At 33.7% G+C, this 17,902-nt stretch overlaps 2 protein-coding genes across 12 annotated transcripts; one reads left to right on the forward strand and one right to left on the reverse strand.

The window, feature by feature from the left end:
* Positions 1-1,810: 1,810 nt before the first annotated feature.
* LOC120067021 (uncharacterized) lies at positions 1,811-12,170 on the reverse strand. 11 transcript variants are annotated; one of them, XR_016525585.1, is made up of 5 exons: positions 11,757-12,170; positions 4,175-9,385; positions 3,775-3,814; positions 3,354-3,601; positions 1,811-2,212 (listed from the first exon to the last, which is right to left on the reverse strand). XR_016525585.1 is itself a non-coding variant. In XM_090308749.1 (5 exons), exons 1-3 carry the CDS (start codon positions 11,959-11,961, stop codon positions 3,802-3,804), a joined length of 303 nt encoding a protein of 100 aa, XP_090164875.1. In that variant the 5' UTR covers positions 11,962-12,037; the 3' UTR covers positions 1,811-2,212; positions 3,354-3,655; positions 3,775-3,801. The 11 variants fall into 11 exon arrangements, 6 of the variants coding, with proteins under 6 accessions (XP_090164875.1, XP_090164874.1, XP_090164873.1 ...); XR_016525586.1 differs by having other exon boundaries at positions 3,354-3,655; XM_090308749.1 differs by having other exon boundaries at positions 3,354-3,655; positions 4,175-4,259; positions 11,757-12,037.
* Positions 5,596-8,360, forward strand: LOC120067020 (protein LAZY 1-like). Its single transcript, XM_039018393.2, has 5 exons — positions 5,596-5,797; positions 5,877-5,943; positions 6,024-6,802; positions 7,471-7,756; positions 8,071-8,360. Exons 1-5 carry the CDS (start codon positions 5,792-5,794, stop codon positions 8,088-8,090), a joined length of 1,158 nt encoding a protein of 385 aa, XP_038874321.1. The 5' UTR covers positions 5,596-5,791; the 3' UTR covers positions 8,091-8,360.
* Positions 12,171-17,902: the final 5,732 nt, after the last annotated feature.

Consider the following 17,902-nt stretch of genomic DNA (forward strand, 5'->3'; position numbering starts at 1 on the left):
TATACGATAGACAGCTTCCTATCTCCCATTTGCTCGATCGTCTACACGATCGTTTTCCTCTCGTCTCTTACTTAAGCCAAGATCATACAGAGTTCACAACTCTTGGATTCTCACACTGCGAATACCAAGGTAACCATTGTGGTGGTGTTCTCACTCACTTCGTGAATCGAGTGTGACTCGATTGGTTTCAAGGAGTTGTTGGTTGTTCATTGTGTTCGTTCTGTTGGTCGTGTTGTTCTGGTCACTACGTTCGTGTATTGCTGTCTTGGACGCTTGGAGTATGTTCGAGTGATTCTTGAAGAATGTTTCTTCAAATGTACGCATTCTTTATCCCTTGAGTTCTATCTAAACATGTTGTAATTTCTTGTTGTGTATGACCTGTCAATTTCCATTCTTGTACTGTAATTATTTATGTTCAATTCGAATGGAATTTGGAACGATCCTTCTGCTACTCATGGAAATCCTCGTGTTTGATTTCCTTCAACTTCATCTTCTTCAACACCTCCATCATTGATTTCATCGATTAATAATTCCTCATCATTTAGTTCGAATTGAACAACCTCCCTATTAGTCCCATTGTTTTTTTCTTCTTCTAACACAAACTCCTTTTCGATCTTTCAACCTTTCTTATTCAACTCGTTTTCAATTGATTTTTTCTTTTATTCTACTTTGGTCATTTTTTATGAAATTTCACAGCTCATTTGGATGAGTTATTGATCTTTTTGAGTGACTAAATGTGATTCTTGATGGTTTCTTGAAAAATCTTGAAGATTATAATTATGCCTTTCTTGAATTTTTTTTCCTCTTAGATGTTTTTATTTGAATATTTATGTTTTCTTGAAAATATTTCGACCTCCAAATTTGTGTTGGAATGATTCGTGGGTGGTGTTCTTTGATGTTGGTGATAATAGTTTCTCACACTTTGAATCATTTTCTAAATCATCTAACTCCCAATTCTTACGTCAAGTTTTTTAGAAACCAATTTGATTGGATCGTCGGGCTCTTTGTTGATAACATCGTCTTGTTATCCCATTCCTAACTGCATTAGAATCTTCATCGAAATCAATAGAATCACTATAATCAAATTTCAAATGTGGATAATGATAGGTTTGTTGAGAAAATCAAGCATAGGTGAAATTATGATGTTGGAATTCTTCTTCTGAATCACTTGAATCAAAATTCCAACACTGCTTTTAGGAGAAAATTTGACCTTCTTGCCTATATCAACTACTATATTTTTTCTTCACAGTCTTCCTTGATCGATAATAGTCCATTCTTGCAAAATCTTGAAAAAAAATCTCGGTATTTTCTTTCTTTTCTAAAATTTAAAGAGTTTCCCCTATATAGATGTGAACTGTTCACAGTGAGCACAGCTCACGAAACTCTCTCTTGCGATCAGCATTGCCAAGCGATCTTCCACCAGCAACAATCAACATTGGCTCAGATGGCTACTCCGATACCAATTTGATGTAGCCTAGAAGATAAAAAGAGAGAAATCTCTAATAATAAAATCAAAGTCTTCATTATGAATCAAAAGTTGTCAATACAAGAAAATAATCTCTCTATTTATAGAGAATGAGAAAGCAAACTAATCCTAATCCTAATTAATCAAATACTAATCCTAATCCTAATTAGTTAAAGAAACTAATCCTAATCCTAATAAACCAATGAAACTAATCCTAATTCTAATCAATCATGGAAACTAATCCCTATCCTAATCAATTAAGGATTTGCCCATAATATCCTAACTTATCCTAATCCTACTACATCAACGAATTATTAAAATTAACAAACTTTGTTAGAAGACATCAACATTCAATTAGTGACTTTTACTTCCATAGATGCTACATTGTTTCACATCTCGGTAAATGGAACTAATATCGTTTTTTAGGAGAAGTCTCCAAACATCCAAAATCATCTTATATCATCATTCAATTAATGATTTATTTCATAGATCCTAAATTATTTCACACGTCGGTAATGGAACTAATATCTTTCCGAAACGCTAACTTCATGCTATGGTCAAAGTACCAAAATTGTGCCTTGTTGAGCTCAAAACAGATAGGAGCCTCAAATTAGACTCGAAAACATGAAAACAAATACAATAGTATGAAAATCCAACTGTGAGGTTCAAAGTCAGTCTAAGGTCTCAATCTCTATCCACTGTCCAAACAACAGAGGCAGCAATGTTCTTCAATAATAGTCAATCACCCTGTAAAACCACAGCCTCACATTCAACAAAGAATAAAGAGTTCAAACGAGCATTAAGAAAAACTGATGCACAATGCTTTAAAAGTAGGGTTCAATCCAGAAATGAAAGGTTAAAAAAGCTTTTAGACAAACAGGTTCATGTTCATTGCATAATCACATCACAGTAAGGGCTGCTACTAACTTGGCTTTGCTTTTACATGTACAAATCATAATGAATGAAGGCTATTGCATTTAGACAAAGAGATTTATAACACAACATGTTCAGTGCATATATTCACATCCCAGTGGGAAGGCCCTTTTAGGGTGTTGGTCAAAAAGAAAAGGTCAAGAGAAGGATAAATATGTGGCACACTTTGTCTACAACATAGTTGTTTTCCCTCATGTCATTGACAAGACATTCGGATTTTAGTTTCATGTTTTGTTCCTAAAAACAAAAGTCGGCACAAAAGTTTAGCAGGTCCCAGAATCAGATGATAAAATGCTCACTTTTTCCATCTGCAATATGGCCTACCTAAGATTGTGATTAAATTACTTTTTTAGTCTTCTTATTCTAACATTAATTTCACTTGTCTCTATACTATGAAATGTTTTATTATCGTTCTATTTTTTTTAATTAACTCTTACTAGTTGGCTCTATCGCTAACAAAGAACAGCATAAATTTAGTATGATAAGTCATTTATAGTTGCACTTTTAAAAGTCGCAAAAATCGAACAATGCATTATCGCTTACACTGCAAAACAAAATTATTTTTAACTTCAATTTTTTTGAACTAATATGACTTGTTAACTAACATGATAAGATTAAATAAAATGTCTCAATCTTGAAGCTCATTTATCATATTCTAAAATTAGGTGTCTTACTTCTTTTTTTTTTTTTTAAGTATCTCTGGGAGGTTTTATATGTATTAATGAAAAGATATAGATACCAACATGAGCATAACTCAACTAGCATAATTCATATACTCTCCACCAAAAGGTTAAAAGTTTGATTCTCCACCATGCATTGAAGGTTTAAAGAAAATGTAATTTTACATCTTGGTTTTGGCAATTTTAACAGCCTAGCAATCCCATAAGCAAGTTTCCAGGTCAGTTTTCTCTTAAAAACAGGAATAGCAAGCACGAAAGTTTTGATGGAAACATACCAGAAGGAAGAAGGTTTTCATCAGCTCCAATTTGTCATATCGCTGAATATAAAATCTCTCCATACAGTGAATTTAGTGAAAAGGGTTAGTATGAACACGTATAAACATGGATCAATGGATCTGCCAATCATATTAGTTGGATTTGACAAGCTTTTGTATCACAGATAAAAACCTATCTTCATGTCCAGAAAGCTTGCAAGTTCATGGAGCATGGCCCCCTTTGCATCTTTCCCACTCTGTCACCAGATCTAATGCAGATCTAATCAACTTAAGATTGAAATATCAATCTACCAGGTTGAAAACTAAAAACAAATAGAGGAAGCCAACTTATCAGCTGGAAATTTAGGCTGATTTGACATAAAATCATTTGCTCAAACTCATAAAGGTAAATATCGCATGGTGCTATGCATCATAGTCCCACCTTAATCCAATCTGAAATCCTCTGTTCCTAGATCTTCTTCCTGAAATTATAAAACACGTCCAATTTGATAACTATTTTGTTTTTTTGTTTTTTATCTATAAAAATTTAACTAAATACACACTACTCTCACCCGTAAGTTTCTTGTCATTCACTTCCTATCAATGTTTTCAAAAACCAAGCCAAGTTTTGAAAATTATAAAAAGTAGTATTTTCTTTAACAAGAAACAATCTATAAAAAGCAGTTTTCGTTTTTAGAATTTGATTAAAAATTGGAATGTTCTTTAAGAAAGATGAAAAATATGGTAAGGGAATTAGGAGAAAACAAGTATATTTTAAAAATAGAAAACAAAAAACGAAATCATGGCCTAAGATAATATTATAATCCATGCTCACTGCTCACATTTTCATGTGAATATTGAGTGCATATCCTGGGCAGACTTGAGGCAAATGATCTTTTTCATGCTCAAGGAAATGACTTGAGAAGGCTTCAGAAATATGATGACAGAACTGAAATCATATCAATTTCTTTCCTAGGAAAAATATTTTCTCTTGTAAAAAAGCTCAGAAGAAACCTGAGGGTTAGGACATTCAGAAATTATTATGACAGTTAAAGGGGAAAAAGGTAAAAGAGTTTAAATTTGCATCTTATGTACTTCACAACCAATGTCAAAGTGCGTAACCCTTTTTCCTTCTCTTCTTTCTTACTCTATCTCATCGGGTCACCATGTCTTTAGCCAAAGAATACTACTGAAAGTAAACAATAAATATGAACAACAAACAAGAACTAGTTGATATCCACAAGGGTAAAATTTCTGTAATACAAAATCTACAATAGAATGTTTCAGAAACGTGGAGTTGTAAAAGGTTCGGTCAAAAAACAAATGGGACCCAGGCATATTTTTTTCCTTCTAAATTTTCTTCTTGAAGAAATATTCTGAAATGACGCTAGAGATCATACTATGAAGCCTAAAAGACTTGCTATAAATTAAAACTCCCTAATACAATTGTAACACAATTAGAGGTTACCAACAACAATACTGGAATCATGGCCATTGTTACGGAATAAAGATCAGAAACGCAATCTAACCTTTATGTTATATCAGATCTCATCTTAGATCTTCTTGCTTACAAACATAATTTTAAAAAAAAAATGGTGTCAGGGAGACCAAAAGGTCATCTACTATTAAAGATCTTTTACTGCAAAGATCCACAACTAAATGCATGGTCCAACATATAGATTTAATAAGAATCACATATGAAAATAAGACATTGAAGAGTCCTTTCAAAATTTTCAATTAAAAATATGCAACACAATGTACAGTCTCTTCTACCTTTCCAGGTCAGAACAATGCAAATGTGCCCCTGATGAGAAACGATCCACTTCGTTTTCAATTATCTTTGCACTTATTTTGGTCCAACAAAATATTCTCCAGAGACCCCACCAGTCATTTTGGGCTTTTCCCACCAAATCATAGAGAAGTTGTTACAATTATAAGGATGGGAACTATCATTTTCCCATGGAAGCATGTGCAACACATGTTTGTGTAGATAGCACAACTATATACAAAACATGAATAAATTAAGATACTTAAAACTGATTAAATATAACTAAAAGAGATTGTTTAAAAACATCTACGAACAGTACCAATATGCTTTTTGAAGAATGGAAGAATTTCAGGTTTGGAGAGAGTCAATACCACCACCTAAAGTACCAAAATAAATCAAAACTAGTCACATTCCTCAGATAGAATGATGATCAGCTTCCGGAAGGGTGCCCCTGGACCCACTAACAATTTGGCCACTTGAATGGATAGCATAAGCTAACCAATTCTTTTGTAAGGATCTCTATGTTTCCTTTACCCACATCATCTCAGACTATTGGAGGTATGCAGGAAGAGTTTGACACTCTCATTAATAAATAAGCAGTGAACTAAACTATGGAAAACACCTTTTTTTTATCATTACCCCTCCACACTGAAGACATCAAAACTCAGTTTTCTGAAGCACAACCACAAAGATGAAGGTAACGTTAATTCTGCATTATTCCTTGTAGAGCGTTTCTGTCTAAATACTAAATGATATTGTGGTTTTCTTCCACATAGTTACTCGGTTGGATGCATCGTAAATTTCGGCAGAACAGCGGTGAACCACTCAAAGACTTCGCCATTGGTAAACCTAATACCTTCAATTACTAAATGAGGTACTAAATGTATTTGTGTAACGAAGAGGTTATTCTTATACTTGTTTAGGCCAACAATCGCTTGACGATCAGCAATACATCTCAAAGTCAAGCATTAAACCTTTCAAGCAATCCCAACGAGAACAGAACCTTCGAAAATCTTTCGCTGGTCTAGAATCAGAAGTAGGAGATGAAGACTACGAAGATGAATCATCTCATCCAATGTCTGAGATCTTCCACGGATTTCTTGCAATTGGAACTCTAGGATCTGAACAAGTCATCAGTGACCCAATGACACCAAAGTTTTCAATTTCTGTTGAGAATATAACGGAAAAAGAAACTGAAGTAACTGAAAATGAACTGAAGCTTATTAATGATGAGTTGGAAAAGGTTCTAGGAGCTGAAACTAAGGATGACGGATACAATGATTCCTCTGGAAGAAACAGTTACGTGAGCATGGGAAGGAGCAGCCATGGTAGCACAATTACACTCAGTGGCAAGCCAATGGATGGCCTAGAAAGCAATTTGAGTGGGACCATCATCTGCCCACTTCAGGGGTATCTTTTTGGGTCAGCAATTGAATTGTCAGAGACTACAACAACAGTGGCTAAAAAAGAAAACAGGACCTCCCTTGGCGAGCTGTTTCAGAGAAGCAAAATAGCTGAGGAGAATGCAGGTGCAAAATTTGACAAGGAAGACAAGCGAGCTGAAGAGGATATTGATAAATCTGCCATGCACCTAATGAAAAAGAAACTGAAGAAAAGAATGTTGTCTGCTTCTTCTAGGAGCTCTGCAACAGCTGTTGAAGGACTCAACGATTCTGCTTCAGCAGAAACAAAACTGTATAAGGTATGTCAAAGTATGACTTAAACTTTTTCTTTTAGGTATCCGTGAGTGTCCCGATCAGCTTATGCACAACTCGACTAATCTCACGGGACAATCCACCTGACCCTACAACATTTGAGTATCAAGAAAACTCATAGGATATTAAATCTTAGGCAGGAGACCACCATAGATTGAACTCATGACCTTTTAGTCATTTATCAATGTCAAACCCCCTATTTACCACTAGGCCAACTCATGATGGTTATGACTTAAACTTAACCCTTGCTTCCAATGTTTTTGAAGAGTATAACAGATAGCTCTATGCGAAGATAGCCCTGGAACAATTAATTTTAATCTTTATGATGGTACCTTGGAACATTCAATCCAAAGAATCAGGGATCCACACAAACTTCCTAAAACCCAATCCTAGGCAAGAATATTGAGGGTCCTCATGCCATTTTACTTTTCTCATTTTGACTCTTGGGATAAACAGATTAAATTCCTGCCTGGTCTCATCTGATTGTTAGTTTTCTAGCTATCATTATAAATTTTAAAACTAGTAGATGATTCAATTGAGAGGCTTCAGAAACCTATTTAACCCTAGCGAACTACTGAGCCCAATTGGATTGTAACTGTTTTCCTGTCTACAAGTAATTGTTAAATTTCTTCAATATATGACATGTGGCTTGCAGATCTTTCACATGTTCCACAGAAAAGTTCACCCTGAAAGTTCAACAATCATACAGAAGTCTGATAAACACCAAAAGGTTCAGAAAAAGAAGAAAGCAAACCATAACCATGATGGTTGCTGCAACAATGGAGAGCAAACATCTGATGAGGATATCATGATATATCCTCAGAGAACACTGTCGAAACCAAGTTTTCGACGGATCAAGAATCAATTTCCACCACATTATGGACTAAACAGTTCTGATCCAAATGACAACAAGGAACGCTGGATTAATTCAGATGAAGACTGTAAGTAACTCATCATATCCTATTTCACCTAGATGTCCTATTAGTTTTCATGAACACTAATATCAGCACCCACAAGCTACAAATTTATACTCTTAAATTGTATACACTAAAATTCAACTCATTGTAGTCCTGACTTGGTATTTATGCTCACCTTCCACAAGACACACAGTAAAGATGAATAGTAGCTAATCCTTTTCCCTATATCTGCTAAAATAATCATTGCTCACTACATTATTTAACCAATTATTTGAGAGATAAATGACTAAACTGACTCGTGAAGCAACTCTAATTCACTTTCATTATGTTCATCACAGATCTAGTGCTGGAGCTTTGAGGGGTAGAAGAAGCATATTCCTTGTTCATCAGTAGCCGAGTGTGTTGCAGTATTGTCTACTCATATTGGTAATTATTGCTGATAGTGTGCAAGTTACTACAATCTGAACAGCGTTTGGGTGTGTGAAAATAAGTAGAGGATCTCCCTCTTCAACCACTCACTTTGTATGTTGTGTGTGAAATGTATTGTTATCTCTAGAACACTTTATGGTCATATTTTCTTACATATTCCACAAAAAGCACGTCCTAATGCAGTTGATATTTCCCTGTTTTCTTTTCCTTTTGCTTTCGACAACCCTCTGCTTTTTAATTAGGCTAAAGTTAAATATAGACATTTTCCCAAGTCTATTTACCTAATATGAAAAAGAGAACACTGGTAGCGCAGAAAGAGAGGAGATTTTCTGACATTTAGATTTACCATAGCCAACTAAACCAACACAAAATGTCATTCCGTAAATTTCCAAAATAATAACATATCCTAGGCCTAGAAGAAGTATGGACCAAAAGCAGAAGAATAGCCGCTGCCCAAATCAACAACTCAAAAATATGAAGTTAATAACAGAATACCAGAAAGCAAACAAAAGAACTAATTTAATCTATTCATTACAAAACTTCCTTGGTTCTTTTTTTTTTCTAGGGGGACAGGGGGTGTAAAACACTAATAATAGCGAAGGATCCTATACAATCTGCGTTCAAGAATAAAAACTTCTCAGTTTCTTCCTTTCCTAGTATAAGTTGATTTGGTAAGATACTTGCCAATATTTGCCATCTTATCAAGGATACTTCTCCATCGTTGTTCATCCACTCCTCATGTAGGCAAGTGCACCTGGTTAAGTTTACTTGTTGATAACAAAGAATTTTGGGTTGAAAAGCAATAGGTTTCTACCCCCCCAAACAGTCTGGCAAAACAGGTAGTCATCGACTCATCCTTTTTATCAGCACAATTCGAAATTCTGATGTAGATACAATACAACTTTGTCTTCTTTCATGAAGAAGACGTATTTTATATATGTAAAAGCATCGGGTAAACTAAACTTCTCCTTAGGCAGAAACCAAGTAGTTGGATTTAGCATACCTATCAAATGCACATGTATTTGATATTCTGTACTCAACATACTCAGTTACTCACCTATTTGATATAGTGTATTTATCTGGTAAACTGGCCATAAATTAATGGAGAGTAACTAAACAAAACCCCTTTTCATTGGCACGATTTGCAAATGCCAACCCTTTATTTTCCACTGCTAATTTCCAGCAGGTTGATTATGTCGTTCAATTTCTTAAACTTTCCGCTTCCTGCAAGAGGTTTCAAAAATATATATACAGAAAATAAGTGACCTCACAAAGAAAAGCCATGTCCAGAACAAGAGCGCTATCCAAAAGTACACAAGTCATACAAAAGAACCCCAACTGTTTGCAATCAAACAGACAAATTTCTGGAATGAGCTTAAAGAGAAGCATTAAACATAGCTAAATTCCAAACCTCCTGCCAAGTGCCCTCTAACACCCAAAGTATCCACCTATTCTTTCTGACCAAATAATCCATAGAACGGCAACAAAATTTAACTGTCCTGAGACTCTTTATACTGCCCCAAGTTTTAGGGAAATTTGCCTTCAAAGCTAAATTTATAATTTCATTTCTCTGACATCCAAAACTTTTTTTAATTGCCTTTCAAGAATCTTTATTATATTTTGTACCTCTTCAAAGATAAATTTAATTAATATTGTAAACAGCTATAAAAAAAGAAATTAAGGATTATTATGCCTACTTGAAAACTTTTCCGAATAAGGAAGAAATCAAATGTTAGCTTTGAGTACAAAATTCTCTAAGACTTGGGGCAATACAATCTTCCTCTGATACAAAGGGGCAAAATCTAATTAAAATTCATCACATGACATCTTAACATCTCAGGCCACAAATGAGAATTAAAAGATCTTCAGTAAGCACTGTGGGATCATCGATATTAATTCTGCCGAGAGCCACAAGGCAAGAAAACTGCTGAAGCTTATGGATGCATGTCAAAGACTCCTCTCATACAAGTGATTTAGACAAAGCAACAACCACTAGGTAGAGAAAGCTACTAAATTCATATTGAAGACCGATATTTTTTCTCATTTTTCAACCTGCACTTATGAAATTTGCCACAGAAGGGAGATAGGATCAAGCGATACTAAGAAACGGTCTAATCAAAGCAGGTTGTCAGCAAAAGTTGTTTTAAACTCCCATCTATCCAAGAAGTCCAAGAAAACTCTACTACAGTTACCACCAGATCAATACCCCATATGTTCACCTTCCAAGCACAGTACAAACATATTTAGGTATAAACCTGGTTTTGAGCCTAAAATTTCATACACAATCTAATGTCCCTTAATTTTTAAATGTTATGTTGCAGTCCCAAGACTTTGAATAATAATTCATTCTAGTTTTTCTATTAGTTTTATATAAATCATTTATTTAAGATCTAACATAACATGTGTTTTGATCCTTTATTTAATTGTAAATGTCTACATGGACAAGTATTCAAACACAAGGTCAAAACGGTAGGTTTAAAATGGACCAAAATCTTCTATTCAATTAAATGACTAACAAAAAAAGGTGAACGGCAAGACTAAAATAATTTTCGTATAAAGTTCCAGGATAAATTTTTAAAGTTTATGGATTAAAGCAAAATAAATATAAAAGTGAGAGAAATAGTATTTAATACAATGTATTAAATTAACATAAGATAGGTTATATTGCAAGTTTAGTCATGAATTTGAGGATTTTTTTTTTTTTCATAAATACGTGGTGGGGGAATTGAATCTCTGACTTCGAGATTGATAGCACAAGCACCGTGCCAATTGAACTATACTCATTTCAACATGAACTTTAAGAATTGTGTCTGTTTGTGCTTGAACTTTCAAAAGAGTCAAAGTTAGTTCTTCAACTTTGATATTTTAAAAAATTCACGAATCTACTAAATATCCATTAAACATAAATATCCATTAGTCATCAATGGAAATAGACTAAACAGGTTCGCCTGATGGAGAAAACACAGAAAACAACATTGGCAATTGATGAATTCCAGACCAAATAAACCTTCATTCGAAGGAAAGAACCAACAAACCTCTGTTTCATCAACATGAACACGATGCATCTTTCAAGTGTATCACATCTACAGCAACAATTAAATGAGTTGATCTTTCAAGTGCTAATTTCTAAATGAACAAAGAATTTGCAACCAAGGAATATACTTAACAAAATACACCAAACATCTCATCTCACTATCTCAGACCTTTCTAGCACAGGTACAAATTTCTCAGAGAACGAAACCAAATGAACCAGTTTGTTAATAAAGCAAACTAAAAACATGAAAGCTCTAGAAATTGAAAAGGGATATTCAGTCTGGCTTACCAAACCTAGCTTCACAGGGAAAAATGCATTAGATTTCAACTGCAATTAGAAAACTACCGATGACCAGAAAGGCAGTAATAGAAAATTTCCATACCCATCGGCATTCTGATTAGCTAAAATTGCAATGTAAAAAAAATGAATGAATATATATATATATATATATATACAAAAAACAGGATGCATTCAAAGAGACGCATGCATTCAAAAGTAATTTTGACCGGAAATTGAACGGGAATCGGATGGAGTCACGGCAGACACAGTCAGTGGTCAAACCTGACGCGCCGTCGTGAAGTCCCGCCAACATCTGACACGCGCCACTGCACCTGCCACCTCGTCCGCCGCGCATTGACCTGAGAAGACGCAGAGAATGATGGCTATTGAGCTCCAACATTTTCTCCACCTCTCCATCTATACCAATCTTCTCCATTTCCATCGGCCATTGCAAAGTATTTTCTTCCAGCAGCCAGCTCTCACTCATCTCCTTCCATTTTGTTTCAAAAAGATTTTCAAAGGTTATGTTTCTAATTATTTATTATAAGATTTTTTTTTTTTTAGTTATTATGTACTATTTATAATTTTGATTGTGATAATATATACTACGAACAAGTTGCCACTTTTTTTGGTTGTGTGTTTATCTTCTACATCATTGTTTTTTCTCAAAAAATTTTACTGATCTTTATATTTGTCCTAACATTTGTTTTTGTTTGGGTGGAAAAAAATTTATAAAAAGAAGGAGAAACCAATACTATTATTTTATTTTTTTTTTTAATTTTTTTTTTTTTTTGCAGAATATTAGGTAAGATTAAAAAAACAACTTTTATATAAAGTTGAGTGTTCTTATTTGTTTGGGTTTGCAACTTTGCATGCTTTCACTTGTATATTATACTTATAAGCTTATTGAAGTATACCAAATATGTTAAAACAAGGAGAATAAATCTATGGAATAAAAAAAACAGTTTATAAACATTTTTTTTCTTTTTTTAGGTAGAGAACAACAGAACTGAAAACAACCAAAATTGGCAATCCCTAGAAAATAAGAGAACACATCCTAGAAAAATATCTTTCCAGGACAAAGACCTGATGGTGTTGATATTCAACATGCAGAAGCGATTAAGATCACTCTAATTTCATCAATTTTATAATAGAAACATGCAAATTCATAAACTAAAAATAGGATTTTGAAGATATACATTTGATGAATCCTTCAATCTTCAAATCTAGCTTGAATCTTCACTCCAAATACTTGTAAATTACCCGTTGATTTTCCCTACTATCCTCTAGGACCTTAGATTAGAAGGTGGATCCAAAATGAGTTTGAATTCAAGGGAATTTTTATGGAGGAAACGTAGTTTTGTTGTTCAAGTGATGAAGAACTTCTTCTTCAACCAAAAACCAGAAAATTCCAATTGCATGGCTTGAAAACTCAGCTGATTTTGACTCAGTTTTATTCAAGTCTCTCATACAATTTGATTGCATAATAGATTGACACCAAGTAGCTCAACCTATAATGGGAATTTGAGTGTTTAAAGTGGGATAAACCCACTAAATTTGAAAAAAAAAAAATTAAAATCAATTTTATTCAAATGTCACTTAAAAATAAAATTTTCAAATTTTAATTTAAATTTTCAAAACTTACATTAAAACAAAATTGATTTTATTATTTGAACTTTCATAAAATTCAAATTTTCAATTTTAAATCAAATTAATTCAAATAATTAATTTTAAAATTCTATTTAATTAATTAAAATAATTCAATATCCAATATTAAATTATTAAAATACTAAATCCATAACCATGAATCTCTATTCATGTATTTAATATTTAAATCAAATTTAAATATTATCCAATTCTCTAATTTCATTTAATTTGATAATTAAACATGTAATATATTGTATATAATTACTGATTCCTTTAATTTGAATTTGAATGTTTCAAATTTATTCATCACGCTATTCTGAGGTTTAATCCATTTGTGAGTTAGTAGACGATCTAATGAACCTACAGCTCATGGACTTTAAAGATCCGAGATTAATTGGCTAAACTATTTAAATCGAATTAATCAACATTCGTTAACTACCGAGTAGTTGCACCCCCTCACTATAGATATATTTTTGTTCACTTAATTTAATCATGTTTAGTAAGTCGATTCTTCACAGGTTGTTCGTAATAACGGTTTGGTCAAACGTTGTTTTACCCCCGAGATTACATCTTGCTCCTTAAGTCCCACTAATCCTCTAATGAACAATTGGTTTGTGATCCAATCACCAAACCGAGTCCCTTGTTCAAGACCCAGAATTGGTACTTAAGAGAATAATCTCTCTACTATCCCTAAAAGTAGGTGGAAGTGAATTTCGTCTTGCACCCTATGTCCCCAGCTATCTACCCGGTCTTACCCCTAAAATGGGGGTCTTATTGAGCCGACGTTGTTGAGTCAACTCTTACCATGTAAATATAAGAATAATCCCAAATAAACAGGAGTTCATAGTTAGCTCAAGATTGAGGCCAAGTTACCTAGGTTATCGCTTTAAAATAGTCAGTCTTAAATAGTAAACAGCATTATAAAGTAAGAGTGACTTATTTCTTAGTCCAGTTTATACAAACTCTTTGCATAGGATGCTCCTACTCGCATGTCTCTACATGAACCATTCAGGATCACATTGTTTGTACTAAATACAAAGTGGATCGCATCCGATAGTGTCCCCAGAATAAGGTACCCAGCCTTATCCGTATACTATAGACCGTTTTGGCTATATACTTGAACTTGATCCACTCTTATGTCTCCACATAAAGCCCAAGTACTCATGTAATAGCCATGGATCTTAGTTTATTGGATTTAGTGTAATTTACATATTCAATAACAGTTTTACTAAACAAAATCTCAATAACATTTTTATTGCAAATAGAATATGTTTAATCTTGCAAACTGCGAGTTTTAGGACACACGACCTAACAAACTCCCACTTGAATTAAAACTTCAGTGGGTTTATATATAAACAATTATATACAATGTTGAGTATGAGAGAATAAATTCAATAAACTAGGGCATTAGACTTAAAGTATTGTTCCTGAGACAACATGGCATACATCAAACTTCCAACTGCTGATGCATAGGGAATTTGTTTCATAACGTCAACTTTTTAAGCTGTCTTAGGGTATTATTCCTGAGATAAATGAATTCCATGCCTGAAAGATAATATATCTCTCTTAGAATTTTGCATTTTATATCTAGACAAGATCTTGTCTATATAAGATGTCTGAGATAATGCTAGCGTTCTGTTCTTGCGATTCCGAATTATTTAGATTCCAAGAAAATACTGTGCATCTCCCAAATCCTTCATTTGGAATTGCGCTAGCCATCTTTTAACGTCAACTAGGAATTCTACTTCATTTTCAATGAGTAGAATATCATCAACATATAAAACAAAAAAAAATTATAGTCTTGTTGACAATCTTCTTGTAAATATAAGGTTCGCCAACATTCTGTTCAAAGCCATAAGATTTGATCGCAGTGTCAAATCTCATAATCCAGGATTGAGATGCTTGTTTCAATCCATAAATAGATCTTTTAAGCTTGTAAACCTTTTGCTCTTAACCCTGCTATATAAACTCCTCTAGTTGAGACATATACATACTCTCTTTAAGATAGTCATTCTGAAAGACTGCCTTGACATCCATTCGCCATATTTCACAATCATAAAAAGCAACAGTGGATAAGAGTATTTTAATAGACTTGATCATGGCAATTGGAGAGAAGGTTTCTTCATAGTCCACCCCCTCTCTTTAGGTAAACCCTTTTGTCACGAGTTAGCTTTGTAGGTTTGTACCTTACCAAATTGGTCTCGTTTTCTCTTGTAGATCCATTTGCAACCAATGAGTTTTACCTCTTCTAGTTGATTTACAAGTTCCCAAACCAAATTGAATTACATAGATTTCATTTCGAGGTCCATGGCTTTTATCCATTGGTCTCTATCCACATCTTTCATTGCCTATTTAAAGGGTAATGGATCCTCTAAGCCATCACCAGGTATGGCGACCTGAGTTTCTGTCAAACACACGTAACGGCCAGGTTGTTGAACAATCCTCCCACTACGTTGGAGCACTCTCAACTCTTGAGAAGAATGTGAAGTACCAGTTTCAGCAACAACTCTTGTTGAAGAACCAGCTTGATCAACAACCTTAGTTGATTTGTCTATTGTTTCTATGGATATTTCATTTAATACTAGCTTACTGCAAGGTTGATGATTCTTTATGTGATCTTCCTTTAAGAAGATTGCATTTGTAGAGACAAATATTTTATCTTCCTGAGGATCATAGAATAGACCACATTTTGTCTCTTTAGGGTAGTCTACAAATAGGCATACTTTTGAACGACATTCCAATTTCTTTGGGTTTTGTAGCTACACATGTGTTGGACATCCTGAAGTAGCGTAAACTACCTTTATGTCCCCTCCATAACTCATAAGATGTTCTGAAACACTTTTTGAGGGAACCATGTTCAAAGTATACACAGCAGCCTCTATTGCATGTCCTCAAAAAGAGTTAGGCTAGGCAACTGAGCATAACTCATCATCGAAAGAACCATGTCCAACAAGGTTCTGTTTTTCCTTTCCGTTACCCCTTTCTGTTGAGGTGTACCGGGTGCTGTGAGTTGTGATTGAATTTTGTGTTCTATCAAATAGTCCTAGAATTCTACATCTATATACTCACCACCTCGATCTGATCGAAGTGTTTTAATCTTTTTACCTAATTGGTCCTCAACCTCTAGCTTATATTTCTTGAACTTTTCAAGGGTTTCGAACTTATAATGCATTAGGTAAATGTAGCCATATCTAGAATAATCATCAATAAAGTTGATGAAATATTCATACCTTCCTCAGGCTTTAACATTTATTGGACCATAGAGGTCTGAATGTACGAGCTCTAAAGGTTCTTTGGCTCTAAAACCTTTTTCCATTAAAGATCTTTTGGTCATTTTACCCTTAAGACAGGATTCACATTGTGGTAGAGAGTTGTCTTCTAACTAATTTAGAAGTCCACTCTTAACCATCTCTCAATCCTATTGAGATTAATGTGGCCAAGTCTTAAATGGCAAAGATAGGCAATAGGAGAAATTTTTCGTTTTTTATTTTGAGTTTCAGTTGTTTTAAACATCTCTATATTTAGAACAACTCTTACCTCAGTTGGTTTTCACACATATAATTTATTTTCCAGTTTTGCAAAACATATTTTAATATCTTTTGAAATAGCTTCATTATCTTCAAAAGAGACTTTGTACTTTTGTTCCAGCAAACGTGAGATAGGTATTAAATTCCTCCTCATGGAAGGAATGTAATAAACATTTTCAAGAAAAATGAATCTATCTTCAATAATAACTTCATATCTCCCACTGCTTTAGCTAGGACAACCTCTCCGGTCCCTACTTTAAAAGTTGTTTCACCTTCTATAAACTGCCTCTAGGGACTAGTTTCTTGAGCGAAAGCGTAAATATGATTAGCGGCACCTGAATCTAATATACAGGTTAATTTATCATTTTCCATTAAACATTTCTCAATGACAAGTAAATCATATTTACTTTATTGTGCTTTCTTAGTTTCCTCATTTATGACATTTGTGTTTATTGCTTTTAACATATCTATAACTTGTTCGTTAACAGAGGTTCTATCTTTTATGTTATAGTTATAAACATTTTTCAGGAATAATGTTGCTAACCAATTGTCCAAACAATATCTATAATGGATCCATGATTTCTTAGCAGAAATCATGTTCTTGAATTTCTTAGCTAGTATCGGATATATTTGCTAATATATGGATTCAGGCCTTTTCATGTGCTTTAATTCATCTGTCATATGTATTTCAAACTTTTTGGTTTGCAAATGAGCTAGGAGATGGAGGACATTTCTCTATTAAAAACAAATTTTAAATTATCATCTGCTAGTATTGTGTTTATATTTGATGTTGAAATATTAAACCATTAAACTTGTTGGAAGCGAGTACTTTAGAAAAATTTGACATGCTGAAAATATAAGCAAGTTCTAATCAGTAAATTACTTTTAAATCCAAACAAATTTTACCAAAAGTAATAATATATCCAAATTTTATTGTTTATTTGCAACGATACTTTAGTGAGTCAGAATAGATGTCACTGAAGGGTAGTCAAATACTCATTCACTGAAGCAAAACATTCTTAACTAAATACAAATTCTAGAATAACTCTTATTCCTATAGTCAATTAGTTACCGTTTTCGGTCGAGAACTTACTAACACTTAGTAACTCTTATAAGTGTAACCCCCCATTTTCAGATCTCAGAAGTCGACCCCAACATGCTACCGAATTGAAAAGTCAAGTTTGGGAATAGACCTAAGAAATCCTATCCATTTCTGGTGTTTGAGTTGTTCTGAATTCCATGTTACAACCCTCT

This window comes from Benincasa hispida, chromosome 12, assembly GCF_027475165.1.
Source record: "Benincasa hispida cultivar pf3 chromosome 12, pf3_genome.v1.1, whole genome shotgun sequence".
Taxonomy (NCBI): domain Eukaryota; kingdom Viridiplantae; phylum Streptophyta; class Magnoliopsida; order Cucurbitales; family Cucurbitaceae; genus Benincasa; species Benincasa hispida.

Bases quoted from the DNA above. Each gene is read 5' to 3' on its own strand.
- LOC120067020 (XM_039018393.2), top strand. The intron at 6,803-7,470 runs GTATGTCAAAGT...TGTGGCTTGCAG, and splicing joins CAGAAACAAAACTGTATAAG to ATCTTTCACATGTTCCACAG. The intron at 7,757-8,070 runs GTAAGTAACTCA...TGTTCATCACAG, and splicing joins GATTAATTCAGATGAAGACT to ATCTAGTGCTGGAGCTTTGA.
- LOC120067021 (XM_090308746.1), bottom strand. From the start codon at position 11,961: ATGAGTGAGAGCTGGCTGCTGGAAGAAAATACTTTGCAATGGCCGATG. The intron at 3,815-11,756 runs GTTTGACCACTG...TTATAATTTCAG, and splicing joins ACTTCACGACGGCGCGTCAG to GAAGAAGATCTAGGAACAGA. The intron at 3,602-3,774 runs GTGGGACTATGA...GATCTGCATTAG, and splicing joins GGATTTCAGATTGGATTAAG to ATCTGGTGACAGAGTGGGAA.